Below are 27,982 nucleotides of genomic sequence, written 5' to 3' on the forward strand. Positions count from 1 at the left end.
CAGGACTGGATGGGATGCATCCAAGAATGCTGTGAGAAGTTAAGGTGGAAATTGCAGAGGTACTGGCCACAATCGTTTTTTTTTATTCGTCCCTGGGATGTGGGCGTCGCTGGCAAGACCAGCATTTATTGCCCATCCCTAATTGCCCTTGAGAAAGTGGTGGTGAGGCGCATTTTGAACCGGTGCAGTCCATGTGGTGAAGGTATTCCCACAGTGCTGTTAGGGAGGGAGTTCCAGGATTTTGACCCAGCGACGATGAAGGAACGGCGATATATTTCCAAGTCAGGATGGTGTGTAACTTGAAGAGGAACTTGCAGGTGATGGTGTTCCCATGCGCCTGCTGCCCTTGTCCTTTTAGGTGATAGAGGTCGCAGGTTTGGGAGGTGCTGCCGAAGAAGCCTTGGCGAGTTGCTGCAGTGCATCTTGTAGATGGTACACACTGCAGCCACGGTACGCCGGTGGTGGAGGGTGTGAATGTTTAAGGTGGTGGATGGGGTGCCAATCAAGAGGGCTGCTTTGTCTTGGATGGGGTCGAGCTTCGAGTGTTGTTGGAGCTGCACTCATCCAGGCAAGTGGAGAGTATTCCATCACACTCCTTACTTGAGCCTTGTAGATGGTGGAAAGGCTTTGGGGAATCAGGAAGTGAGACACTCATCGCAGAATACCGAGCCTCTGATCTGCTCATGTGGCTGGTCCAGTTAAGTTTCTGGTCAATGGTGACCCCCAGGATGTTGATGGTGGGGAATTTGGCGATGGTAATGCCATTGAATGTCAAGGGGTGGTGGTTAGACTCTCGCTTGTTGGAGATGATCATTGCCTGGCACTTGTGTGGCGCAAGTGTTACTTGCCACTCGTCAGCCTGAACCTGAATGTTGTCCAGGTCTTGCTGCATTCGGGCACAGACTGCTTCATTACTTGATGAGCTGAGAATGGAACTGAACACTACAATCATCAGTGAACATCTCCACTTCTGACCTTATGATGGAGGGAAGGTCATTGATGAAGTAGCTGAAGATGGTTGGGCCTAGTGCTCGGAGGAACTCCTGCAGCAATGTCCTGGGGCCGAGATGATTGACCTCCAACAACCAAAACCATCTTCCTTTGTGCTAGGTAAGACTTCAGCCAGTGGAGAGTTCCCACCCAACCCCCCGATTCCCATTGACTTAAATTTTACTTGATGCCACACTCGGTCAAATGCTGCCTTGATGTCAAGGGCAGTCACTCTCAACTCACCTCTGGAATTCAGCTCTTTTGTCCATGTTTGGAACAAGGCTGAAATGAGTTCTGGAGCCGAGTGGTCCTGGCAGAACCCAAACTGAGCATTGGTGAGTAAGTGTCACTTGATAGCACTGTCGACAACACCTTCCATCACTTTGCTGATGATTGAGTAGCCTGGTGGGGCGGTAATTGGCTGGACTGGATTTGTCCTGCTTTTTGTGGACAGAGCAGTTTTCCACAGTCAGGTAGATGCCAGTGTTGTAGCTGTGCTGGAACAGTTTGGCTAGCGGTGCGGCTAGTTCTGAAGCACAAGTCTTCAGCACGACAGCCGGGATGTTGTCGGGGCCCATAGCCTTTGCTGTATCCAGTGCACTCAGCCGTTTCTTGATATCACGTGGAGTGAAGCAAATTGGCTGAATACTAGAATCTGTGATGGTGGGGACCTCAGGAGGAGGCTGATATGGATCATCCACTCGGCACTTCTGGCCAAAGATGGTTGCAAAGGATTCAGCCTTGTCTTTTGCACTCACGTGCTGGGCTCTGCCATCATTGAGGATGGGGATATTCATGGAGTCGTTTCCTCCCATTAGTAGTTTAATTGTCCACCACCATTTTTAGGTATGCCTGGTGCTGCTCATGGCATGGTCTTCTGCACTCCTCACTGAATCAGGGTTGGTCCCTTGGCTTGATGGTAATGGTAAAGTGAGGGATATGCTGGGCCATGAGGTTACAGATTATGGTGGAGTACAATTCTGCTGCTGCTGATGGTCCACAGCGCCTCATGGATGCCCAGTTTTGAGCTGCTAGATCTGTTCTGAATCTATCCTGTTTAGCATGGTGGTAGTGCCACACAACACGAGGGAGTGTGTCCTCAGTGTGAAGACGGGTCTTCGTCTCCACAAGGACTGTGCAGTGGTCACTGCTACCAATGCTGTCATGGAGAGATGCATCTGCGACAGGTAGACTGATGAGGACAAGGTCAGGTAGGCTTTTCCCTCATGTTGGTTCTCTCACCACCTGCCGCAAGCCCAGCCTGGCAACCATGTCCTTCAGGACTCGGCCAGCTCAGTCAGTAGTAGTGCTACCGAGCCACTCTTGGTGGTGGACATTGAAGTCCCTCACCCAGAGTACATTCTGTGCCCTTACTACCATCAGTGCTTCTTCCAAGTTGTGTTCAACGTGGAGGAGTACTGATTCATCAGCTGAGGGAGGCAGTAATCAGCAGGAGGTTTCCTTGCCCATGCTTGACCTGAAGCCATGAAACTTCATGGGGTCCAGAGTCAATGTTGAGGACTCCCAGGGTCACTCCCTCCCCTCCTGTGTACCACTGTACCACCACCTCTGGTGGGTTTGTCTTGCCGAAGGGACAGGATATACCCAGGGATGGAGGAGTCTGGGACAATGGCTGAAAGGTATGCTTCTGTGAGTATGACTATATCATGCTGTTGCTCGAGTAGTCTGTGGGACAGCTCTCCCAATTTTGACACAAGTCCACAGATGGTAGTGAGGAGGAATTTGCAGCTTTGACTGGGCTGGGTGTGTCGTTGTCATGTCCGAAGTTGGTGCTGAGGCCGATGCCGGGTGGTCTGCCCGGTTTTATTCTTATTATTGTTTTCTGTAGCTGTTTGTTACAAATGAGTGGCTTGATAGGCCATTTCAGAGGGCAGTTAAGAGTCAACCACATTGCTGTGGGTCTGGAGTCACATATAGGCCAGACCAGGTAAGGACAGATGATTTCCTTCCGTAAAGGACATTAGTGAACCAGATGGGTTTTTACGACAATCCGATAGTTTCACGGTCCCCATTACTGGTACAGGAAACGTTGTTATATCCGGCACCGACGGGACTGAGCTGTTGCAGATCTATCAAAACTGCCGGACATACAAAGTTAATGTTGAAGCATACGGAGGTTTTCATCTCCGTATCTGACAACACTGTTGCTTAGCAACAGCTTGTAAACAGTCAGCCCGTACCTTGGAAGCATCTCTGTAGCTTAGCAACAGCTTCAGAGAGACTTTCCAGAGCCTGACTGTTGAAAACAAAGCCACGAGAAGAAAAAATCCTAACAAAACGGCTCCTGATTTCTGCCGGTAGATCGAGGTTTCTGGACATACAACCTCCGGATAAACCAAAGTTTCCTGTACTAGCTTTTTATTCCAGATTTATTTAATTAACTAAATTTAAATTCCCCAGCTACTGTGGTGGGATCTGAACTCACATCTCTGGAACATTAGTCCAGGCCTCTCGATTACTAGTCCAGTAACATAGCCACTTAGCATAGTGGTTATGTTACTAGACTAGTAGATCTTCCAATCCTCCCTAGATATGGGGGCGGTGCCAGATGACTGGAGAACTGCAAATGTTACACCTTTGTTCAAGGGTGCAAGGATAAACCCAGCAACTACAGGCCAGTCAGTTTAATCTCGGTAGTGGGGAAGCTTTTAGAAACGATAATCAGAGACAAAATTAACAGTCACTTGGACAAGTTAAGGAGAGCCAGCACGGATTTGTTAAAGGCATATTGGCCTAGAAATTCAGTATAGCCACGTTTGGGGCGCTAAAGTCGGGCGGCTGCTAAAGTTTGCGCCCGGCGCAAAGTCGCGCCACCTTCGCCGATATTCAGTCGCATCGCCCCAAGAGGTTGCTGCTGCGCTAAAACAGGCGATGCACGACTATCTTTAGGCGCTAAGCCGGCGGTGCTGAGCGATACCCCCGAGGCCGGGTGCAGCGCAGGTGTGGCGAGTTGTTGATTGACGGCAGACACTCTGGCGCCGGTCAGCTCTTAAAAGGGGGAGGGTGGATTTGTTTCCCTGCCACGCCCTGCACACTGCAGCCCTCAACCTAGGCCTGACCACTTCTGCTTCATCTGCACAACGCCCAGGGCTATGGAGAAGGCCAGGGAGAGAGCGCAGCGCTTCAGCGACGGCGACCTGAGGGTGCTGGTTGGCGGAGTGGAGCGCAGGCGCCATGTTCTGTTCCCAGAAGGTGGCAGGAGGCCGCTGCCCAGCGTCTACCGGAAAGCCTGGAGGGAGGTCTCAAACAGGGTGACTTCCAACAGCGTGGTTGCCAGGACTCCTGTGCAATGCCAGAAAAAGTTCAACGACCTCACTCGGGTTGTCAGGGTGAGTACCCTTTCCAATGTCCTCCTCATCCCTGCATGTGCACCTCAGTTTATGGGCAAAGGGACCCGAAAGCCCTAATGGCCAGCCCTCATCCAGCAGCTATGGGACAGTCATGAAAATCACTTGCACATTCAGCACTTTACACACTGTACAAGCTATTCGACCATGGGAGGCACTGCAGACAAGATCAGGGCTTAACACTGTCAGGGCCAGTCCACCATGGGAGGCATTGCAGACAAGATCAGGGCTTCACACTGTACTTAGAGGCCGTCCTTTCTCTTGCAGGCCAAGGTGGCGCACAACCGGCGGAAACTAAGTGAGACCGGGGGAGGCCGTCCTGACGTCAAAGAGCTCTCCGACCTCGACCAGCGTGTGGAGCGCATTATGGCAGGCCGGCTGATTGGCCCCGTCGCCAGTGGAGATGCCGACCCTGTTCTGGGCACCAATGGTAAGGGCATCACCTTTTTGACCTCTCTTTCCACTTGCGCCTCAGATCAGCATCCTTTGCCGCTGTCCGACCAATGCAGTGCATGGCAGCACTCATGCCTCCCTCGCTGCCGCCCTGTCCTCACTCTAAAGCTACTCTTGTGCCTTCCTGCTTTCAGATGGTGAATCGCCAGGTGAGGAGGCGGGCCCTCAAGCTGCCACTGTCAGCGATTCCGAATTCGAGGAGGAGGAAGAGGAAGCCGGCCCATCAGTGCCACCCTCAGCCGCGCCAGCCCATGGCGATGAAGGGGACACGTCTTCCCTGGAGGGGAGCCGGGGGGAAGGGTCGGAGGAGAGTTAAGCTCCGGGGCCCAGCGGCCTGCAGCAACGCAGGAGGGGTGGGGAAGCTCGGCGGACTTCTCCCCAGAGGGTGAGTGCGGCCTCCAGTCCTGCGACGGTGAGCGCAGAGGTGGTGCAGCTCCTGGAGGAAATGGCCGTCCAGGCTGAGCGCAGGCACAATGAGCTCATGGCTGCAGTGGCAAGGATGCCTGACTCCATTGAGTCTCTGTCAAGGAGTGTGCAGCAATTTGGAGCAGCACAGGCCAGGAGTCTACAGGACTTCGCGGCAGCACAGGCGGCTTCGAGCCAAGTGCTCAGTCGTGCCGTCCATTCACTGGCTGTTGTCATGCGGACACAGACCAGGGCCACACGGGCACTAACTGCTGCCACCCTCGCTGGATCAGCCAGGCATCGCCAGGGCACTCGCCGCGCAGCAGCAGCCCAGCAGTCTGTTCTTCAGCTGTTTGCTGCGCATGCTGCAGTGCTGGCCCGTGCGAGTGCCAATGTATCAGGCGACCAGGGAGCACCTGCGATGTCAGGTTGGCACCATTCCTGCAGCCGACACTGCCACTCCGCTATTGCAGCTGCCACGAGCCGCTGGACAGACTGCTGCTTCCCAAGCAGAGTTGGAGCAGTCAGCAGCCGGCCCCTCCAGGGCCAGAGCTGGTGCAGGCCGACCCCCAAGGGCATCTGCCGTCTCGCCATCTGACCCTCAGCAGCCTTCCCCCAGCCTTGCTGCAGCCACTGGGCTCCCATTGAGGAGGAGCTGCAGGGCGGGCAGGGGCCAGGCAAGGATGCGAAAGGCATCGCCCTCGCAGGGCAAAAAGTAGAAGGTCTGCACAAATGCTTTGTGTTTGTTGAAAGGCCGAGACTGGTGTCTTTCTTTGTTTTTGTAAGGCCGAGACTGGTGTCTTTCTTTGTTTTTGTAAGGCCGAGACTGGTGTCTTTCTTTGTTTTTGTAAGGCCGAGACTGGTGTCTTTCTTTGTTTTTGTAAGGCCGAGACTGTTAGTTTTGTGTTTTTGGAGGGGGCTTCTCAACATGAGGTTGTAATGTGGGAAGGGCAGAGGTTTGCAATAAATTAATGTTCTTAAATCGCACTGTGCATGGTTTTTTTTTTTTTTTGCAAGTCCTGGTTGCCCTGCTCGGCTGAGGGCTTGTGGAGCGGCTACATTCATCTGCTGACATTGGCACAAGCCATTCCCTGAGAGGGGGCCTAGAACCGACGTTCAATAAGCCGGCGACGGGCGGCCCTTGCACTTTCTGCCTCCCTCCTGTGCTGGTCCTCCTCCTCAGGTGGTCCTCCAATCTCTGGTGGCAGTGGCTGAGTCCTGCGGATAGCCAGGTTGTGCAGCATGCAGCACACGACCACGAAATGGGAGACTCGCTCCGGACAATATTGTAGGGCTCCACCGGAACGATCCAGACAGTGGAACCGTTGCTTCAGGACGCCGATTGTTTGCTCAATGATGTTCCTGGTCGCTTGATGGCTGTCGTTGTATCCCTCTTCAGCAGGGGTGCTGGGCGCACGGAGCGGGGTCATCAGCCAGGTACACAAAGGATAGCCTTTGTCCCCGAGAAGCCATCCTCGTGGGTGAGGCTGGGCCTGGAACATGTCTGCCACAGAAGTCTGGCGCAGGATGAAGGCATCGTGGCTGCTGCCTGGAAAGCGGGCATTGACAGCTAGGATGAGCTGCCTGTGGTCACACACCAGCTGGACGTTGAGCGAATGGTAGCCCTTCCAGTTGCGGTAATCCTCGGAATTCTCCAGAGGTGCCCGCAAAGCCACATGCATGCAGTCAATGGCGCCCTGCACCATGGGGAAGCCCGCGAATGCTGCAAAGCCCATCGCACGCTGTTGCTGCTTGGCAAGGGACATGGAGAAGGAGATGAACTGATGTCTCCTTTTGAAAAGGGCATTGGTCACCTGGCGGATGCAGCAATGCACGGCGAACTGGTAGATGTTGGAAATGTCCCCAGTAGCGGATTGGAAGGAGCCGGTGGCATAGAGGTTGAGAGCCACCGTCACCTTCACTGCCACCGACAGAGACGTCCTGCTCCTCAGATGTGGCTGCAGATCACCGCCAAGCAGGTGGCAGATCTCTCTGACCACCTCCCTTCGGAATCGCAGCCTCCGAACACACTGCTTGTCAGACATGTTCAGATAGGAGAACTGCTGGCGGTATACCCTGGGTGGGTAAGGCCTCCGTTCCCGACGCCTGTTGCCCCCTCTCCGTCTAGCCAGGACTGCCACTCTCTCACGGCGTCTGTGAGCCCTTTGGATGCAATGGAGAAGGCCAGCGTTTGCACCCATTGCAGCCCCCATTATATGTTAGCAAACAATGATATGTCAATGAAGGCAAAGACAAGTGGAAAGCTGTGGCCTGAAGCCACAAGTACCTGTCCGAGTGTTGAGCCAAAGCAGAAAGCTCTCTACCTTGGTCTCTCTGCAAAGATCCGTCTCTCAAGAAGGAGTGCTGCGAAATGGCAGCCTTTTCTAGTGCAGGAGGAGTGCCCTTTAATTTGCGCCCCCCGCGCCCTGCATCGACTGAGAACCGTTCCCCTCTACCAGTCGCTAGGGGCGCCAGGCGCACAATAGGGCGTCGCGACTGAATTTCCGGTTTGGGGCGCACAAAGGGCGTTGCACGAGGAAATGACGTCAGGATCTGCGCGCGCAGCTGAGCGCGCGCAAAGACTTTGCGCCACCGCTAAATCGTGAGTGAAGTTGGGGAGAGGCGCAGATCGCGCTGCGCCCGGCCGCTAGCTGCCTAGCGCCCAACATCTACTCCTCCTAAGGCGCTACCGGCTGGCGCAAGCAACTGAATTTCTTGGCCATTGTGTTTAACTAACTTGATTAAGTTTTTTGATGAGGTAACAGAGAGGGTTGATGAGGGCAATGCGGTTGATGTAGTGTACATGGACTTCCAAAAGGCGTTTGATAAAGTGCCACATAATAGGCTTGGCAGCAAAATTGAAGCCCATGGAACAAAAGGGACAGTGGCAGCATGGATATGAAATTGGCTAAGTGACAGGAAACAGAGTAGTGGTGAACAGTTGTTTTTTTGGACTGGAGGAAGGTATACAGTGGTGTTCCCCATGGGTCGGTACTTGGACCACTGCTTTTCTTGATATAGATATTAATGACTTGCACTTGGGTGTACAGGGCACAATTTCAAAATTTGCAGATTACACAAAACTTGGAAGTATAGTGAGCAGTGAGGAGGATAGTGATAGACTTCAAGAGGGCATAGACAGGCTGGTGGAATGGGCAGACATGTGGCAGATGAAATTTTAACGTAGGAAAGTGCGAAGTGATACATTCTGGTAGGAAGAACGATGAGAGCCAATATAAACTATAAGGGTACAACTATAAAGGGGGTGCATGAACGGAGAGATCTGGGGGTATATGTGCACAAATTGTTGAAGGTGGCAGGGCAGGTTGAGAAAGTGGTTAAAAAAGCTTACGGGATCCTGGGCTTCATAAATAGAGGCATAGACCGGAATTTTCCCCTAAACAAAATGGGTGGGTTTGGAGTGTGGGGGCAGTAAATTGTTAAAAATGGGATTCCCGACCTGATCCCGCCCACTTCCGGTTTTAATGGAGCCAGACGGGGGCGGGAGACCAACCCGCTCCCAGGGGGCAGAACATCAATTTAAATATTACAATGAGGCTGGAAGCCTCTTTCTCACCTTGATTTTGAATTTAACTGCATGTGGACAGGTGTCACACAAGTCGTGAAACCCAGCAGTTAAAGCAAGGCGGGAACTGCTGGATCCAGGAGGTAAGTGGCTTTATACCTACCTCCTGGATCCAGTGTCCTTACCTCACCCAGCCCTGTGAGCGGAGACCCCCTCATGAGGCCTCCGATCCCCACCATGAGTTCTCCCCTCCCACCCCCCCAACGATAATGAGGATCCTCTCTTCACCCTTCACCCACCACTCCCCTGCCCCGGTCGATCCTTGACCGATCCCCCCACACACGATCCTCCGGCCGACACCCACCCCCTGCGATCCCCAACCACACCACCCCCCCCACCCCACTGCGATCCCTAGACCGAGCACCCCCCCGCCCCCATCCTTCCCCCAGACCGAACCCTTGCTCCCTCTGCAGCCACAGGCCTACCTGCTCGCAACCAGCCAGCCTCTCAATCTGGCTGGCTGCGGGTGGGAAACCAAGACCTCACATGCCAATCAGGGCCTTTGTGAAACCCGGCCTCCCGCGCGCCTCGGAGGCCCCCCCCACCCCCGTCCCCAACCCACCTACCTGCAGAAGATTCTGGCTAGAGAGTACAAAAGCAAGGGAGTTATGATGAACCTGTATAAAACACTGGTTCTGCCTCAACTGGAGAACTGTGTCCAATTCTGGGCAACGCACTTTAGGAAGGATGTGAAGGCCTTATAGAGGGTGCAGAAAAGATTTACAAGAATGATTCCAGGAATGAGGGACTTCAGTTACATGGATAGATTGGAAAAGCTGGGGTTGTTCTCCTTATAGCAGTGAAGACTGAGAGGAGATTTGATAGAGGTATTCAAAATCTGGACAGAGTAGATAGAGGGAAACTGTTCCCATTGGCAGAAGGGTCGAGAAGCAGAGGACACAGATTTAAGGTGATTGGCAAAAGAACCAAAGGCGACAGGAGGAAAAACTTTTTTACGCAGCGAGTGGTTAAGATCTGGAATGCACTGCCTGAAAGGGTGGTGGAGGCAGATTCAATCACAGCTTTCAAAAGGGAGTTGGATAAGTATCAGAAGGAAAGAAATTTGCAGGGCTACGAGGAAAGGCGGGGGAGTGGGATTAGCTGAGCTTGCACGGGCTCGACAGGCCAAATGGCCGCCTTCCGTGCTGTAACCATTCTATGATTCTAAGGTTGAGAGGAAATTGGACAGAGGTGTTCAATATCACAAGGGGTCGAGAAAGGGTAGAGAGAAACTGTTCCCATTGGCGGAAGGGTCGAGAACCAGAGGACACAGATTTAAGGGGATTGGCAGAAGAACCAAAAGCGACATGAGGAAAAAATTTATGCAGTGAGTGGTTAGGATCGGGAATGTACTGCCCGAAAGGGCGGTGGAGGCAGACTCAATCGCGGCTTTCAAAAGGGAATTGGATAAGTATTTGAAGGAAACATTTTTACAGGGCTACAGGGAAAGGGCGGGGGAGTGGGATTAGCTGAACTGCTCTTGCAGAGAGCCGGCACAGGCTCGACTAGCCGAATGGCCTCCTTCTGTGCTGTAACCAGTCTATGATCTTGCAAGCAGAGGGCTCAGATCCTCATAAGCAGCAGCTAGTCAGTGATGCAGTCTTGTATAATCAAATTCCTAATCAGAACAAATCTGGGAGCAGCACACATTTAATGTCCCTTCACAGATGTTCAGAGTTTTGTTCTGCATATTACCTCTAGTTCATATACTTCTTTGCCTTGTGATAGGCCAGTGGCATCCCCTCCGTTGTCACTAGTCATCATTGTTCGCAGCCGTGTTATTTCTGCAGCCAAACGATTATTCAGCTCCTATTAGAAACAATACATCCAGTAAAGCACAGGAGGATAAATAGTCAACATTTTTTCTTAAACACTTAAGATTTTATCACAAAAAGAGAGAAGGCAGAACAAAAAAGCATGTTATTATATAGTACTGCATATCAGAGAACATTTACAGATTCAGCCACCATCAGTGGTGGTAGGTTAAGAGAGCATGAAACAGCTCGATATTTGTTCTGCTAGGTGGGGGCATTATAAACACGTGCCTGATCCAATAGTGTCACAGCCAAAGTTCCATTGGGTAGTGAAGGCTGTCCCAAGTATCCATAGGCCTTCTCACAGGAGAGCCAGGAGGCCCCTTAGGAAAGAGGTTTGAGAAGAGGGGACGGGGGCAATAGTTATTGGCTGAGGCAGGTTGAGGGATTATCAGTCTTGAGAGAGTAAGTGAAGAAACAGGTACCTTAGAATCTCACTTCAGAGGCTTCCATAACCAGTGTTGCTTAGCTGACCATGATTTAACAGTGTTAATCTTGTAAAGGAAAGTCAAGAGACCTAGCATTGACAAGCGACTAGCAGTACTCTGGAAAGAACTACAGGAAACTTTCGATTAACCGGCACCTAAATAACCGGAAATGTCGGTTAACCGGCAAAATTCAGGAGTAGGTTCAGGTAGCTTTTATTACTTTTTTTACTCCATTTGTTGCTGTGCAAGGGTGCGGCTGCAGCTGTTGCTAAGCTACAGAGACGCTTGCAACTTGTGCCCACTGTTCTGAAGCTGTTGCTAAGCAACAGGGTTTGTTGCTTTATACGGAGCTCTCAGCTCCGTATCTTTTACTATAGCGTTCGGTTATCTGGAATTTTTGATGAACCGGCACCACGTCGGTCCCGTCCGTGCCGGATAAAAAAAAAGTTTCCTGTAGTGTCCACCACGCCCCGCAACAATTTCCTGAAGGCAGTTCCATGAGCATCAACAACACTTGAGTGCTTTGCCCAACTGACTATTCTTTATGTGTAAACCTGAACAGGGTATTCAACAGTGGAACATTCCACCCAAGTCTGATGCAGTTTTCAATATTCGCAAGTATGCATTTTCCAGCAAGAGTAGGAATGCTGGCTTATTTTCCCCTTGCCAGCCAGTTGTTCTGCCCCAACATAGATCAGCTATGGTTGGTTATTCCCTTCACACTATCTTAATTTGAACATTGTAAGTCTTGTATATATAATATGGCAGTACCACTAGGCTGGCAATGCAAATTTATGTGGGATTTTAACTGTGAATCCAATTACATTCCAAACCAAAAACAGTGGTGAATTGTTCTTGTACATTTACAGTATTATGGGGTGGGGGAAGACACATCATACCTGGTTATGTGCATTTAGTTCCTGGTTTTCACGCTGGCATTGTCTTAATGCCTGTCGCTCTGCTTCCAAAGCTTGAGCCAGGTGTGCATTTTCTAGACACTTCTGGGAGTACTGCTCTGATAGGACTTCGATTTCTCGATGCAATGATGCCAGCTCCTCACTGTCAAACAATGTTGAAGTAGTTTATTTCTTGAATGCTGCTAAATTATACATGTTCCATCTTTGAACTGTTATTCAGTAACAATATTTCAGCATGCGTTATGAAGCACATTTATAATATATCACTGCAGTCTGTAGAGGTGACAATCAATTCAGATCAGGTGGGAGGTCTTACCTTCCTACCCCAATGACAAAATATTTAGTAGCCTCAGAAAAGTTACCTACGGTAGTCGGAAAGGTCGGGGGGAGGCGGGCGCGCTGGGAAGAGGAAGTACACCGCTACCTGTTTCTGGAACATGTGGCTTATATACAGCATATATATGAACATTTGTAACAGTAACTCAATTGCCTCTCGATACCCTTCAGTTTTTTCTGTGTGGAGATTTGTTTCAGGCATTCCGTATACACTGGCCTGATATGAAGTTTCAATGCAGATCTGCAAAGACAGCACATTTCTCTCCCACTCCCCCACTGACCGCTTACTTTAAATGTGAAACTATGGCATAAGGCACTGTGGAGTAGCTTGTCACAATGACAATAGACAAAATTCACCTTGGGTGAACATCTTTTGGATTGGCTGTAACAGTACATAGTGAAAGATTATTTCCAGTGGTCACTGAATTGGTAACAGGGTGACACAAAAAGGATTTTCTTTTACACACAAAAGGCCATTAGGATAAGGAATGTTTTATCATTAGTGTTAGGTGACAGTGTTAGGTGACATGTGGAGGTACCATTAAGGGCAACAGATCAAGAAAGGGGCCAATAATTGTTGATCACTCACTGAAGATACCAAAGCTTTGTGAAGTGGCTGAATGGAAAGCAAATAAGCTTTGAAGTTGTAGAGACAGGACCATCGAGTATAAAACAAAGAGTACAGTATTATACTTAGATTGCATAAGGCTTTGGTACGTCTGCACTTACAGTACCGTGTCATTGTGGCACCCACACATGCTGAAGGTCATCGAGACTCTGGAGAAGGTCCAGGGGAGGTCGACCAGAATGATACTTAGCCAAAGGGCACTTAATTATGAGGAGAGGGTCCATGATTTGGAAATATTTACTTTTGAGAGGAAATGATGGAGATGTTTTAATTGATGAAGGGATTGGACTTGGGTTAGAAAGTTTTCTTGAGATAGAGAAGGATGGTAGGGCTAGAGAGCATGAAGAGAGTTAGGTTATATACCAGGAATTATTTCTTTGGACAGGGAGCCATTGACTTCAAACAGATTACCTGAACTTTAGTAGGTATGGATCTACTGCTGTCCTTTAAAGGGCAACTTGACAGGTTCCCCCCCTGGAGGATATTTCCAGTTATAGAGGGCTAGTTGCCACTAGTAATTGTGATAGGGATGACAGACTCCTGGAGCTTTGCTTGATTGCCTTAGGGAGTTGGAGAGGAATTTTCCAGGCTGTATAACATGGGGTGGGCCAAACGTGTACATTGTTGCACCATGTCTGGATGCAGGGGTGGGAGGGGCTTGGTTGGCCTGATGGTCTACTCCCACCTCTTTTTCATATGTTTGTAAATGGCTGCAGAAGCCAAGTCAAACACAACAAGCTTAGGGTGGGCTATGGAGACTTATACCTAAGGCAAATAGGAGAGGGCTTAAGGAGGTTAGTGAAGGAAAGAATATAAAAACTGGAAGGGTAAAGAGAAGCATCAATATGTCAGAGTTGCAGTGTTTATTTAAATATATAATTAATGAAAAAGTATTAGAAATTAAGTTGCAGAGCTAGACACACTAATTAGAGTGGTAGGAAATGATGATGCAGCCTCAACTGAAACTCTATTTCAGCTGAGGCAAGACTGAGAACTAAATATTACTGGTATAAAATTTGCAAGAGAGAAAAGGGGGAAAAAAAATGACCTTACTAATTAAAGACAACTTATTGATAGCAGTCAAGAGACTGTCTGGGATCTGTTGCCATATTTGGAGTTGATTATACACTAATGAACAGTGATACAGAAATCAAGCATGAGACTTGTAGGCAACTTAGGAAGGATTACAATAGTAGCAGAGTTGTAATGCTGGGGGATTTTAACAACTCTAAGTAGATTGCAATAAAACAAAAAGTTTTGTCAAAATGGGAACGAGTTCTTAAAACACATCCAGGAATGTTTCCAGAAATCATTATGTTGCATGTCCAACAAGGGTGCAGTGTCAGATCTGGCTCGAGGAATGAAGAATGACTAACATAAGAACATAAGAAACAGGAGCAGGAATAGGCCAATTGGCCCCTCGAGCCTGCTCCGCCATTCAATAAGATCATGGTTGATCCAATCTTGGCCTCAACACCACTTTCCCGCTCTCTCCCCATACCCCTTGACGTCTTTGTAGTTCAAATGTCTGTCAATCTCCGCCTTGAATATATTCAATGACTCCGCCTCCACAGCTCTCTGGGGTAGAGAATTCCAAAGATTCACGACCCTCTGACTGAAGAAATTCCTCCTCATCTCCATCTTAAAAAGGGCGACCCCTTATTCTGAAACTATGTCCCCTAGTTCTAGATACCCCCACTAGGGGAAACATCCCCTCAGCATCCACCCTGTCAATCCCCCTCAGTATCTTATATGTTTCAATAAGATCACCTCTCATTCTTCTAAACTCCAATGAGTATAGGCCCAACCTGCTCAACCTTTCATCATACGTCAACCCCTTCATCCCAGGAATCAACCTAGTGAACCTTCTCTGCACTGCCTCCAATGCAAGTATATCCTTCCTTAAATATGGAGACCAAAACTGTATGTAGTACTCCAAGTGCGGTCTCACCAGCACCCTGTAAAGTTGCATCAAAACTTCCCTACTTTTAAACTCAATTCCCCTTGTAATACAGACCAATATTCAATTAGCCTGCCTAATTACTTGCTGCACCTGCATGCTAACTTTTTGTGTTTCATGTACTAGGACCCCAAATCCCTTTGTACCGTAGCATTTTGTAGTCTCACTCCATTTAAATAATAATTTGCTTTTTCATTCTTCCTACCAAAGTGGATAACCTTATATTATACTCATTATACTCCATCTGCCAAATGTTTGCCCACTCACTTAGCCTATCTATATCCCTTTGCAGATTCTTTGTGTTCTCTTCACAACTTGCTTTCCCACCTATCTTTGTATCAGCAGCAAATTTGGCTACATTACACTTGGTCCCTTCATCCAAGTCATTACTATAGATTGTAAATAGTTGAGGCCCCAGCACTGATCCCTGTGGCACCCCACTAGTTACTGATTGCCAGCCTGAAAATTACCCATTTATCCTGACTCTCTTTTCTGTTAGTTAGCCAATCCCCTATCCATGCCAATATATAACCCCCAACCCCATGTGCTCTTATCTTGTGCAGTAACCTTTTATGTGGCACCTTATCGAATGCCTTCTGGAAATCCAAATACACATCTACTGGTTCCCCTTTATCCACCCTGTTTGTTACATCTTCAAAGAACTCTAGCAAATTTGTCAAACACGATTTCCCTTTCATAAAACCAAGTTGACTCTGCTTGATGGTCTTATGATTTTCTAAATGTCCTGCTATTACCTTCTTAATAATGGATTCCAGCTTTTCCCAATGACAGATGTTAGGCTAACTGGCCTATAGTTTCCTGCTTTCTGTCTCCCTCCTTTCTTGAATAATGGCGCTACATTTGCGGTTTTCCAATCCGCTGGGACCTCTCCAGAATCCAGGGAATTTTGGTAGATTACAACCAACGCATCCACTAACTCTGCAGCTACTACTTTAAGACCCTAGGATGCAGGCCATCAGGTCCAGGGGACTTGTCGGCTTTTAGCCCCATTAGTTTGCCCTAGTACTTTTTCTCTAGTGATAGAGATTGTTTTAAGTTCCTCCCTCCCTGTAGCCCCTTGATTATCTATTATTATTGCGATGTTTTTAGTGTTTTCTACTGTGAAGACCGATCCAAAATAATTGTTTAGAGTCTCTGCCATTTCTCCATTTCCCATTATTAATTCCCCAGTCTCATCCTCTAAGGGACCAACGTTTACTTTAGCTACTCTCTTCCTTTTTATATACCTGTAGAAGCTCTTACTGTCTGTTTTTATATTATTTGCTAGTTTACTCTCATACTCTATAATTTTTTTAGTCATCCTTTGCTGGTTTCTAAAAATTTCCCAATTCTCTGGCTTACCACTAATCTTTGCAACATTGTATGCCTTTTCTTTCAGTTTGATACCATCCTTAACTTCCTCAGTTAGCCACGGATGGTGCATCCTTCTCGTAGAGCCTTTCTTTCTCACTGGAATATACCTTTGCTGAGATTTATGAAATATCTCCTTAGTTGTCTGCCACTGCTGATCTACCGTCTTACCCTTTAATCTATTTTCCCAGTCCACTTTAGCCAACTCTGTTCTCATACCCTTGTAATTGCCTTTATTTAAGTTTAGGACACTAGTTTTAGACCCAAGTTTCTCACCCTCAAACTGAATTTGAAATTCTATCATGCTATGATCACTCTTTCCTAGGGGATCCTTTACTATGAGATTAATTAATCCTGTCTCATTACACATTACCAGATCTAAAATAGCCTGCTCCCTGGTTGGTTCCTCAACGTATTGCTCTAAAATACCATCCCGAATGCACTCTATGAACTCGTCCTCAAGGCTACCCTTGCCAATTTGATTTGTCCAATCTATATGATGATTAAAATCGCCCATGATTATTGCAGTACCTTTCTTACAAGCCCCCATTATTTCTTAATTTATACTGTGTCCTACAGTATAGCTACTGTTAGGGAGCCTAAATACTACTCCCACCAGCGACTTCTTACCCTTACTATTTCTTATCTCCACCCAAACAGATTCTACATCTTGAGCTTCTGAGCTAATATTATTCCTCACCACTGCAGTGATCTCATCCTTTATTAATAGAGCTACCCCACCTCCTTTACCTTTCTGCCTATCCTTCTTAAATGTCAAATTCCCCTGAATATTCAGTTCCCAGCCTTGGTCACCTTGCAACCACGTCTCTGTAATGGCTATCAGATCATACACATTTATTTCTGTTTGTGCCGTCAACTCATCTATCTTGTTACAAATGCTGCGTGCATTCAGATAAAGAGCCTTTAATTTTACCTTATAATTTTTCCTTACTCCGACTCTATTTTATGGTGCACTAGCATCCTGAAGGTAGGAGAACATTGGGTAATAGTCATCATAACCTAAATTTGGTTCACATTGAAAAATGAAAAACAGGAATCCAATATAAAAGTTGATCTGGAAATTAGCCAATTTCAGTGGGATGAAAGGGGACCTAGCTCAGATTAATTGGGTGGAAAAAATGGCAGACCACACAGTGGAAAAGCAGTGGGGAATATTTAAAGATGAGAGAGATAAGATTAACTACATTCTGACTAGGAATGAAGTCGGTACATCAAAGGCAGGGGATCGATGGAGAGAGAAGTTAGAGAAAATGAGATTTTAAAAAGGCAGGGGTTAGAAGCCTGGAAGATCATTTGGTCACCCTGTTGTGTGTTTGTATGATTGTGCTTTTGTAAAGTGTCTTGGGACATTCGTCTATGTTAAAAATGCTACATAAATACAAATTGTTGTTGTAAAAGTTGTCAGCGAGAAAATGGAGATTTTTAAAAAAATTCAAGATTCAAAAGTGCATTCTCACCAGCCAAAAGGGTGGATGACTTGTTCCTAGGTTTCTGGTGATGACTTTCTGAAATTGCCTGTTTGGAGATATGCCAGACTAACCTAGGGCACCTATCTTTCCCTCCCTCCCTGTGGGGAATCACCTGACCCAAGCCTGGTGCCTGCCTATGACAGTGTAGGTGAAAACCAGTGCCTTCCTATGACAATATGGATGAGATATATAACTCTAAGGAGAGGACTGCAGAGTCCTAGCCAATGTCCCATCACCTTGTGGTGCAGTGTGTTCACTTCACGAAGGACAAGAATACCTTTAAGAGAAGAGATTTCTTGAAACAGCCAAAAAAGTATTTGTTCAAACCGTGGCAAAAAGAATGTATTAGATTTAACACCGTCAACAATTTAAAAAAATTAATTGCAATTAAAAATTTTAATCAGTTAATCTTGGTTTTAATCACATATTTAATTGATCCAATTACAGCATCTACTACAAGTTTGTTTTATTCCTGATGCTATTACCATCCAAAAAAGAGCCCAGTATAAAAATCCTGACAGTTTTGTCTGTTTTCAGCTCACTTGCTGTGACACAAACAAACCAATTAAAAAAAATTCCATTTGTACATCAGGAATAAATTTATTACTATAACGTAAAACCAAGCTACTTAAGTAAAATAATTTTATAAGAGAAAAGATCACTTTATCTGCATACAACCCGCTGCCCCTTTCCCCAAATATTCTTTCTCTCCTTACATTTTAAAATGAATGTTCCTCTTTTTTCTAATATTGCTCTATTTTAACTACTTTTCCCCTTGAATTTTTGAAGTTAAGTAGCTTTCATTTGCCTTTATTCTTTAAGCACCCTACTCCAATGTCTATTTTGGAGGTGGTAGGCAAGTTTTTTTTACATGAGGGTGCTCATTGGCTTAAAAAAGCTATCGGCCTCTCAAAAGTCAGATTCTGCAGATTGACAACTTCGTATCATCATTATAACCAGGTAAATCATTGATACTACAACGCTTCTCCTCAACTGATGAGTATATGCTTTAGCAGTAGTCCTTATCAGCTGCCCCACAGCTGGATAGCACCTAGATCAGCAAACCCGTCTGCAGCACCTGAATACTTAAGACTGGGCTTCCTGCCTCACCCTAAACAAGGCCCTCCATCATTGGCGGATTCTTCTCCTCACTGGTCCAAGTAACAGCCAATAGAGTCAAATAATACACTGATACAAGTGTTATCACAAACCGTAATACATCGATGCAACTGTATCAAAAACTTTGTAAACTGCAGCCTGTGCAGTTAGAGGAGAATGGGTGAAAGGAAACCCGCTTTCCGGTCTCATTCTGTAGGACTAACATGTGTCTCAGAGTAAGCCCTTGTACACTTAGGCATCGCCTTACACTTCAGTGGAGGAGCAGGACATGAGCACTGCTGGACTTGGTGCCACTAACAGCCAGGTAATAAATATCTGAGCTCCTTGGCATTTTTGAAATACGGTATTATTTCTCCATATAACTTCTGCGATTAACACACGTTTAAAAAAAATGGCTAAGAGATTAATGTGTTACTCGCAGAAGTTAACTGTGATACTGTATTTTTGGAAGGAAAATGAATAGATGGTTAACCTACAGGGAAATGACTCAGCCAATGCACAGCCAAGGGCTAACCCAGCCAAAACCATTTATCTTGTACTTACTCGTGCTGTTTGCATATTTCATTGAGATCTGCATTTACATTGCTGTTTTGTGATTTCCGTATCCTTTCCAGTTCACGGTCAAGTTCCACACGGTGTGCGTTCTTCATCGCTTCAATCGCTTTTTATATATATAAAAAAAAATCAAACACTGGATTTCAAAACTACAAGCAGAAAAATACGAGAGAAAATATCAAAAGTACAAAAAACAGCAAATAATCCAAACTTTTTTTTTTACTGCCTTTCCCACCAGGTGGCAGCAACCTACATCATGAAGTCCAGTATTCCCAGAGCGTCCTCATGGGATCACCCCCTGCTCACGCAAGTGGAATGAGAGTCTTATTTGTAGGTAGAAGTTGAAGAAATGAGGATTCAAGGTTTCTTAAACCAAGCCACTGAACTTTTCAAATGCCTGATTTACACCAATGATCTCCATAACCATCCCTTTGCTAAGCACATATCAATTCCTACACCAACTGCAGTTTTAAAACAAAATCTTGAGGAATGTAGGCAACAAACCAGCGCCACAGCATAGGACACATCCAAGACTGAAAAAAGTAGAAAAGACAAGGTAATAGGTAAGGCAAAGCTTGGGTTTGGAAAGTCTGTAGGAGAAGGGAAGACTAGGGAGGCAAGGAATGTCACAGTTTTGAGGTCCTGGAAAAGAATGATTAAAGTGGGGTGAGTGACAATGCACTATTACATTGCTGCCAGGTCTCCAGGAGACCAGCAATCTCCAAGCACCCTTTTAGAGTTTGCCAGTGTATTGAATACCCCTGCTGCAGGGAAAAGGGCACTTATTTTCTGTGCTTCTGGCCTCCATGCACAATGCCCTTGAAAACTAGGATTATGGGTGCGTTTTGAGCCACAGAAGTTTCCTTACTTATATATTAACGTTGGCAGAAGCAGTGCGTACTGATGCTGCTGCTTCTTAAAACGAAACAAGATCAATGTAAAATCACCAATACATACCAATATATTCCACTCCCAATAGAAAAAATATAAATATATTCAGTTTTAAGAAACATCTGTGCTCCTACCCATTTCCCATATCTAGAGGACTTCTGTTGATTGTCCTCCCGTGTCCCCAGTGTTTACTGGTAGCAGGTCCCATGTGAAGGTCAAACAGGATGGACTCTCTTGTTTAAACTTCAAGAGGCGCTGACTGTTTTAAGGTTTTAGCACAGTAATTAACAAAATGCAGTCAAGACAAATAAATTCAATGAATGAAGAGGGCTTTCTTTTTTTCTGAATACCTACACTCCACAGGACAAACCATCGTGCCAGCTGTAAAAACAGAGGGCACCAAAGATTTCCGAAGACAGAGCATTTAGTGTAATGTGCGTGCATATTTAATAGGATTGATTTCAATCTGACCCCACAGATCCCCCAATGTGAAAAGGCGTATTTTTGGTTAAATTAAACACTGATGTAGAATAGTTCCACTTGGAAACAAAACCAGCACTTCTCGGAGATTACTCAATAAAAAAAATCTGGCTGAACTTCAACGAAATTAGGGCTGTTCATTTTAATTTTGTTAAAACATGATTTAAAGGGCAGTGTTAACATTTTTTACAAACTTAATTCTGAAGGACAGAAGACAGAAAACTAGTGGGGTAAACAAATGCGATGCATTTATGATTTCACTAGGAATCTTCCCACATGTGTTTATGTCAGTGCACAAAAAGATAAAGGAAATCATCTCCATTGAGGTTACTGTGCTGAAAGGTCACCGGGGAAATGTGGTTACAGAATATAAGCCAAATGGTTGAACTTTATTGGAACTAAACTCAGCAGTGCGTTTCCAAAACAAAGGCAGAGTTCCACATCTGCGGCTACACCTCATCTCATGGGTACCAGCAAAATTCTTCTCATCGAGAACTAAACTCATCCAGTCACTATGATAAAGCTTCCATTGGGATCTGTGAAAAGGCCCTTTTAATGAATGACTGACTTTGTACCGATGATGCCCCACACATTTTTTTCACTTATCGCTTAGTTTTTTTTTTTGAATTGTACATGAATAATGTGTAGTTTCTATACCGATTTTTGTTTTGCCTCGATTCTCATAACAGCCAGGCTTCTCAACAAAAACACAGGTCATTCAGTCTCCCAAAGTTCTAAATGTAATCATACGGACCTTGTAGAACTAACGCTCAATTCCACAACATATGTTTAGAATGTTCTCTCAACAAGTCATTTGATCAGCAGTGCTTTGCTTTTGTCCACACTAAAATACTAGTTTGCATTTGAGGAAGAAAACCATAGTTGCTATTTTGTACAACACCTCAGCATTTGCTGTGCTATGGCTGCATAAAATATTTTTTTTGTAGAAAAATATTTTAGCTGATGCTATTATAGTTGTAGTCTGTTGTTAATTAAAAAAAATGTCTTCCTTTCTTGTAATACCAACTCCACGAAGCACCTGCAACCCATAGCAATCTGGCTCATGAAGCCCAGGCAACTGTGTTCTCTTTGTCGTTATAGTCTCTACTTGCTGGCTTGTCCTGATTGAGTTTTGTGGGCCTGGGACTTTGGAAAGAGCTGTTGCCTACTTTAGTAGATAAATCCTATATGTGAACATCAATCTGTTGGCACCAATAACTAGAGATATATGCAAATTAATGGAAACATTTATTTAAACTTCATAAGTGATCGATGAGGCTCCATGACTCGCATCGAAGCGGCCCATGAGGACAAAAAGATTGGACACTCTTAAATTAGGGTACTGCTTTTCCCCTTTACTGATTACCCACTGGACAATGATGAATTTTTGTGAAAAAAAATTGATAAAAACTATTATTTAGTATATTCAAATAGTGCTATTTTGTGTAGGTAGGTTAATATTGCACAGTTGTTATGAAGTGTTTGTGTTTGGCTTTTTCAGTCAAATTCTGCTCTATGCATTGGGTTGCTTTTGTTGGGTAGTCAACCATTATTGCACTTTTTCCAGACAATATTTTCCCTCTTTATTCTTGGTTGCTGTTGCTACTATTTTAATAGCATTATACAAAGTGGTGAGGATGCCAATTCTTTTAGGGGGTTAGAACAGCACTCCATAATTAAGATGAGAAAGAAGAGTTTACGAGGGGACAACTATCGAAGTGCACCAACACTTGACACATTTTGTCCACACCCATCCCTACTCTGGAATCTGTGTGTATAGAATGCAATATCTACCTGGACATATCTTTGCCACCTTCACTTTACTAGTGGGGATGCCTCAAAGATATACCAACTGCTGCAGGGTGACCTGCAGACAAACAGGGATGGTTATTCTCATAGAAGGGAAGGTTACCACAGCATGAAGCTTTAATGCCAATGCATCAGGCAGTCTGTAATGTACAGCTATATTGAGCAAATCACAAACACCGTGTTTGCAACAAGAAACACCTTCATCACTTTTCCCATGAAAGGAGGCAGCAACTGTTCAGGGCACAGAGTTTTCAATTGGTGGTGGGGTTCCCTAGAGGGATGAGTGTTGTAAATGGCACCCTTGTGAAATTCAGGGCTCTCAATATGAGCCAATGTCCTTCATGAATGGAAAAGTTTGCACTCAATTAAGTTCAGGTGCTATCTTACCACAGAAACATTATGATCCATGTCAGCGGCCATTAACCAAGAAGCTGGGATGATGCCTCCATTGTCTGGCAGTACATGGTACATTATTTGAAGGAGAAGGATCACTGGGTGGATGGCTGTTAGCAAAAGAGGATTATCCTTTGCATTCATGGTTCTAACTCCATGAAGCACCTTAACCTGACTACGACCTCCATCTACAAGTAAAGTGCATTGTGCAGCTTTGGCACAATGAAAAGTATGTTCAAAGGCACAATGATTGTGTACAATGCTTCAAAGAGCGAGTGGCAGATTCCCAGCTTAGATTTGCGCAATGGTTGCGGGGCCCCACGAGAAAATGAAGCGTTACCGTTGCCTTTTTCTGAGGCCAACAAACAACTTCATTTGGAGTCAGGTACAAGAGACCTGGACGACTGCATCAACTCAGTTAGCGACCTCGCTCCGTGCAGCTGGAACCTGTACTTTTATTGGAGAGTGGCTTTCAGTTGCAAATAGGACTATCCTCCTTTGGTGCATTGACTGCAGCAGGACATCCAACCCTTCAGCTACAAAGGTAGTAATGTTGCCCACATGTCTCCGCTGTACCATTGTGAATAATGTCACCATCACAACTTCCCCTTTAATGGTGTTCTACAACCAGATTTTGCACTCCCTAGCCACAAGTGATACATGCCAAGTTCTCTGGGCAAGCCATCCTTGTGCCACTAACACCACTATTCAAGAAAGGAGGGAGAGAAAAAACAGGGAACTACAGGCCAGTTAGCCTGACATCAGTCGTCAGGAAAATGCTGGAATCCATTGTTAAGGAAGTGGTATCAGGGCACTTAGAAAATCATAACATAATTAGACAGAGTCAACATGGTTTTACAAAAGGAAATCGAGTTTTTTGAGGATGTAACCAGCAGGGTAGATAAAGGGGAACCAGTGGATGTAGTATATTTGGATTTCCAAAAGGCATTCAATAAGGTGCCACATAAAAGGTTATTACACAAGATTAGGGCTCATGGGGTTGGGGGTACTACAGTAGCACGGAGAGAGGATTGGTTAATGGATAGAAAACAGAGTAGGGATAAACTGATTTTTTCAGGTTGGCAGGCTGTAACTAGTGGGGTGCCACAAGGATCAGTGTTGGGGTCTCAGCTATTTACAATCTACATTAATGACCTAGATGAAGGGACCGAGTGTAATGTATCCAAGATTGCTGATGATACAAAGCTAGGTGGGACAATAAGCTGTGAGGAGAACACAAAGAGTCTGCAAAGGGATATAGAGTGAGTGGGCAGTAAAGTAGCAGATGGAGTATAATGTAGGGAAATGTGAGGTTATTCACTATGGTAGGAAGAATAGAAAAACAGAATATTTTTTAAATGGCAAAAACTTTCAAAAGATTGGTGTTGAGAGAGATTTGGGTGGTCTCATGCAAGAAATACAGAAAGTTAGCATGCAGGTACATAAGAAATAGGAGGAGTAGGCCATTTGGCCCCTCGAGCCTGCTCTGCCATTTAATGAGATCATGGCTGATCTGATCTTGGGCTCAGCTCCATTTTCCTGCCCGCTCCCCATAGCCCTTCACTCCCTTATTGTTCAAAAATCTGTCTATCTCCACCTTAAATATATTCAATGACCCAGCCTCCACAGCTCTCTGGGGCAGAGAATTCCACAGATTTACGACCCTCGGAGAAAAAATTCCTCCGCATCTCAGCTGTAAATGGGCGACCCCTTATTCTGAAACTATGCCCTCTATTTTAGATACCCCCATGAGGGGAAACATCTTTCCTGTAACTACCATGTCGAGCCTCCTCAGTATCTTATATGTTTCAATAAGATCACCTCTCATTCTTCTAAACTCCAATGAGTATTGGCACAACCTTTCTTCATAAGTCAACCCCTTCATCTCAGGAATCAACCTCGTGAACCTTCTCTGAACTACCTCCAATGCAAGTATATCCCTCCTTAAATAAGGAGACCAAAACTGTATGCAGTACTCCAGGTGTGGTCTCACTAATACTCTGTACAGTTGTAGCAGGACCTCCCTGCTTTTATACTCCAACCCCCTGCAATAATAACCAACATATTCCATTTGCCTTCCTGATTACTTGCTGTATCTGCATGCTAACTTTTTGTGCTTCATGCACAAGGACCCCCAGGTCCCTCTGTGCTGCAGCATTTTGTAACCTCTCTCCATTTAGATAATAATTTACTTTTTTATTTTTCCTACCAAAGTGGATAACCTCACACTTTCCCACATTATACTCCATCTGCCAAATGTTTGCCCACTCACTTAGCCTGTCTATATCCCTTTGCAGATTCTTTGTGTCCTCTTCACAATTTGCTTTCCTACCTATCTTTGTATCAGCAGCAAATTTGGCTACATTACACTCGGTCCCTTCATCCAAGTCATTAATATAGATTGTAAATAGTTGAGGCCCCCAGCACTGATCCCTGTGGCACCCCACTGGTTACCGTTTGCCAACCGGAAATTGACCCATTTATTCCGACTCTCTGTTTTCTGTTAGTTAGCCAATCCTCTATCCATGCTAATATATTACCTCCAACCCCGTGAGCTCTTATCTTGTGCAGTAACCTTTTATGTGGCACCTTATCGAATGCCTTCTGGAAATCCAAATACACCACATCCACTGGTTCCCCTTTATCCACCCTGCTCATTACATCCTCAAAGAACTCCAGCAAATTTGTCAAACATGATTTCCCTTTCATAAAACCATGCTGGCTCTGCTTGACTGTAGTATGATTTTCTAAATGCCGCTACTGCTTCCTTAATAATGGACTCCAGCATTTTCCCAATGACAGATGTTAGGCTAACTGGTCTATAGTTTCCTGCTTTCTGTCTCCCTCCCTTCTTAAATAGGGGTGTTACATTTGCAATTTTCCAATCCGCTGGGACCTTTCCAGAATCTAGGGAATTTTGGTAGATTGCAACCAATGCATCCACTATCTCTACAGCAAGCAATAAGGAAGGCAAATGGCATGTTGGCCTTTATTGCAAGGGGGTTGGAGTATAAGAGTAAGGAAGTCTTGCTACAATTGTACAGGGCCTTGGTGAGACCACACCTGGAGTACTGTGCACAGTTTTGGTCTCCTTATCTAAGGAAGGATATACAGTACTTGCCTTGGGGGCGGTGTAACGAACGTTCACTAGATTGATTCCTGGGATGAGAGGGCTGTCCCATGATGAAAGATTGTGTAGAATGGGCCTATACTCTCTGGAGTTTAGAAGAATGAGAGGTGATCTCATTGAAACATACAAGATTCTGAAGGGGATTGACAGGGTAGATGCTGAGAGGGTTGTTTCCCCTGGCTGGAGTGTCTAGAACTAGGGGACATAGTCTTAAATGGCCTACCCCTTATCCTGAGACTGAGATGAGGAGGAATCTCTTCACTCAGAGGGTTGTGAATCTTTGGAATTCTCTGCCCCAGAGAGCTGTGAATGCTGTATCTCTGGGATGGATTTTACCAGCCCCGAGGAGGCGGATCTGGAGGCGGGACTGCTGGGAAAATCCCCAAAAATGGGAGCAGGTCCCAAACCCACTTCCAACCCGCCTCCAACCAATCTTCCCGGGAATCGGGTCCCCAATTTGCGCAGGAACCCGACTCTTAGCGGCGGGAAGAGGATTATAGCCACTTAACTGCCTGTTAACAGGCAGTTAAGGGACTTTTTCCAATTTTTCGACTGCTGCTGCGGGCCTCCCGACATCAGGGAAACCCGCCAGGGTTAAGTGAGGCGTGCTGTGGGTCTGTTATGTTGGTGTTTGGATGACAGCTGCAGAAGTGGTGTGAAGGATGCAATGGGACACTGGTTAGTATCAGAGGTAAGGAAATGTTGTGAAAGTAATTTTTAATGTGGTTAGATGTTTCTGCAAGTGATAAGCTGTGAAGTGTTTGTGTAGCCTCATCTCATCGGGAGAAGTGACAGATGACTTCTGCAATCTCAGCTGCAGCTGCCAGCTGTTTTATCTTGAGAGTAATTGGAGAGCCTGTGTGCAAGGGCTCACCATTGGACAGTGATTGTCAGTGTTTGACAGCACCTCAATGCTGTTAAACACTGTCAAATCATCTGTCAAACAAGTGTGGTGCATATGCCTTTAAGAAAACCGGCAAATGAAGCGTCATCAACTGACGGCATCTGACACCGGCTTTCCCTTAATTGGCGGGCTTAACAAGGCCAATCAGGGTAAAATAGCATCTGCTCATCAGACATCGCTGGGGGCGGGACTGGAACCCAAAAACCAGCAGTCCCGCCTCGAACTCGGCCTGGAAGGTAAGATTCCGCCCTTTGCGTACATGCAAGACTGAGATAGATAGATTTTTGGACTCTAGGGGAATCAAGGGATATGGATATCGGGCGGGAAAGTGGAGTTGAGGTCGAAGATCAGCCATGATCTTATTGAATGGCAGAGCAGGCTCGAGGGGCCTACTCCTGCTGTTATTTGTTATGTTATATTATGTTCTTAGCCTATTCAAATTATAAAGCAGAACTCCAGTCTGAAAATTTAGCGCAGCATGGCCTGAGTTGTCAGCACATAGGCACCATAGGCCAACTCAACTGTAAAAATCAGAGCTTGCATGTTCAACTGCATATCTATCCCTACCGCATTCTACAGGTGACTGCGTTTAATCACAATCTCTGAACCACTAGCTTTATTAAGAGCGAGCCTTTTACTGCAGTCACGCATCATTTATATTTCTGATAATTAGAAAGAGCAAATGTAGAAACCTGTGAGACACAGATGTATAGGCAATTATACCATCAAATCCATCACAACCACAACCTGTCCCATTCATTGCCACACGGCTGGACACAATTTATTACACTGCCTCTGAATGAGTTTACAAGTTCCAGGCTTTGTAACCACCTAGAGGGATATACAAGTAGTTGGAATATTAGCTTGTATGCATTGAAAGTATAAAATCAGATTTTCAGCAAGTATTTAGAAAATCCATGCATTGGTAAACCAGCCAATTAATTTCATAATTTGA

The 27,982-nt window shown here is 45.8% G+C and overlaps 1 protein-coding gene across 5 annotated transcripts in view; it reads right to left on the reverse strand.

Moving 5' to 3' along the window:
• Positions 1 to 27,982, reverse strand: part of LOC147102652 (uncharacterized) — a 449,465-nt gene that overhangs the window by 18,566 nt on the left and 402,917 nt on the right. For all 5 annotated transcript variants that reach the window (XM_085963336.1, XM_085963337.1, XM_085963338.1 and 2 more), the window contains 3 exons: positions 19,409 to 19,526; positions 11,944 to 12,103; positions 10,498 to 10,611 (listed from right to left, as the gene is read on the reverse strand). In XM_085963336.1, coding sequence (XP_085819462.1) covers positions 10,498 to 10,611; positions 11,944 to 12,103; positions 19,409 to 19,526 — 392 coding nt within the window. The remainder of the gene's footprint in view (positions 1 to 10,497; positions 10,612 to 11,943; positions 12,104 to 19,408; positions 19,527 to 27,982) is intronic.

This window comes from Somniosus microcephalus, chromosome 21 (genome assembly GCF_052327205.1).
Source record: "Somniosus microcephalus isolate GS21.2 chromosome 21, FLI_Smic_1.0, whole genome shotgun sequence".
Lineage (NCBI taxonomy): Eukaryota > Metazoa > Chordata > Chondrichthyes > Squaliformes > Somniosidae > Somniosus > Somniosus microcephalus.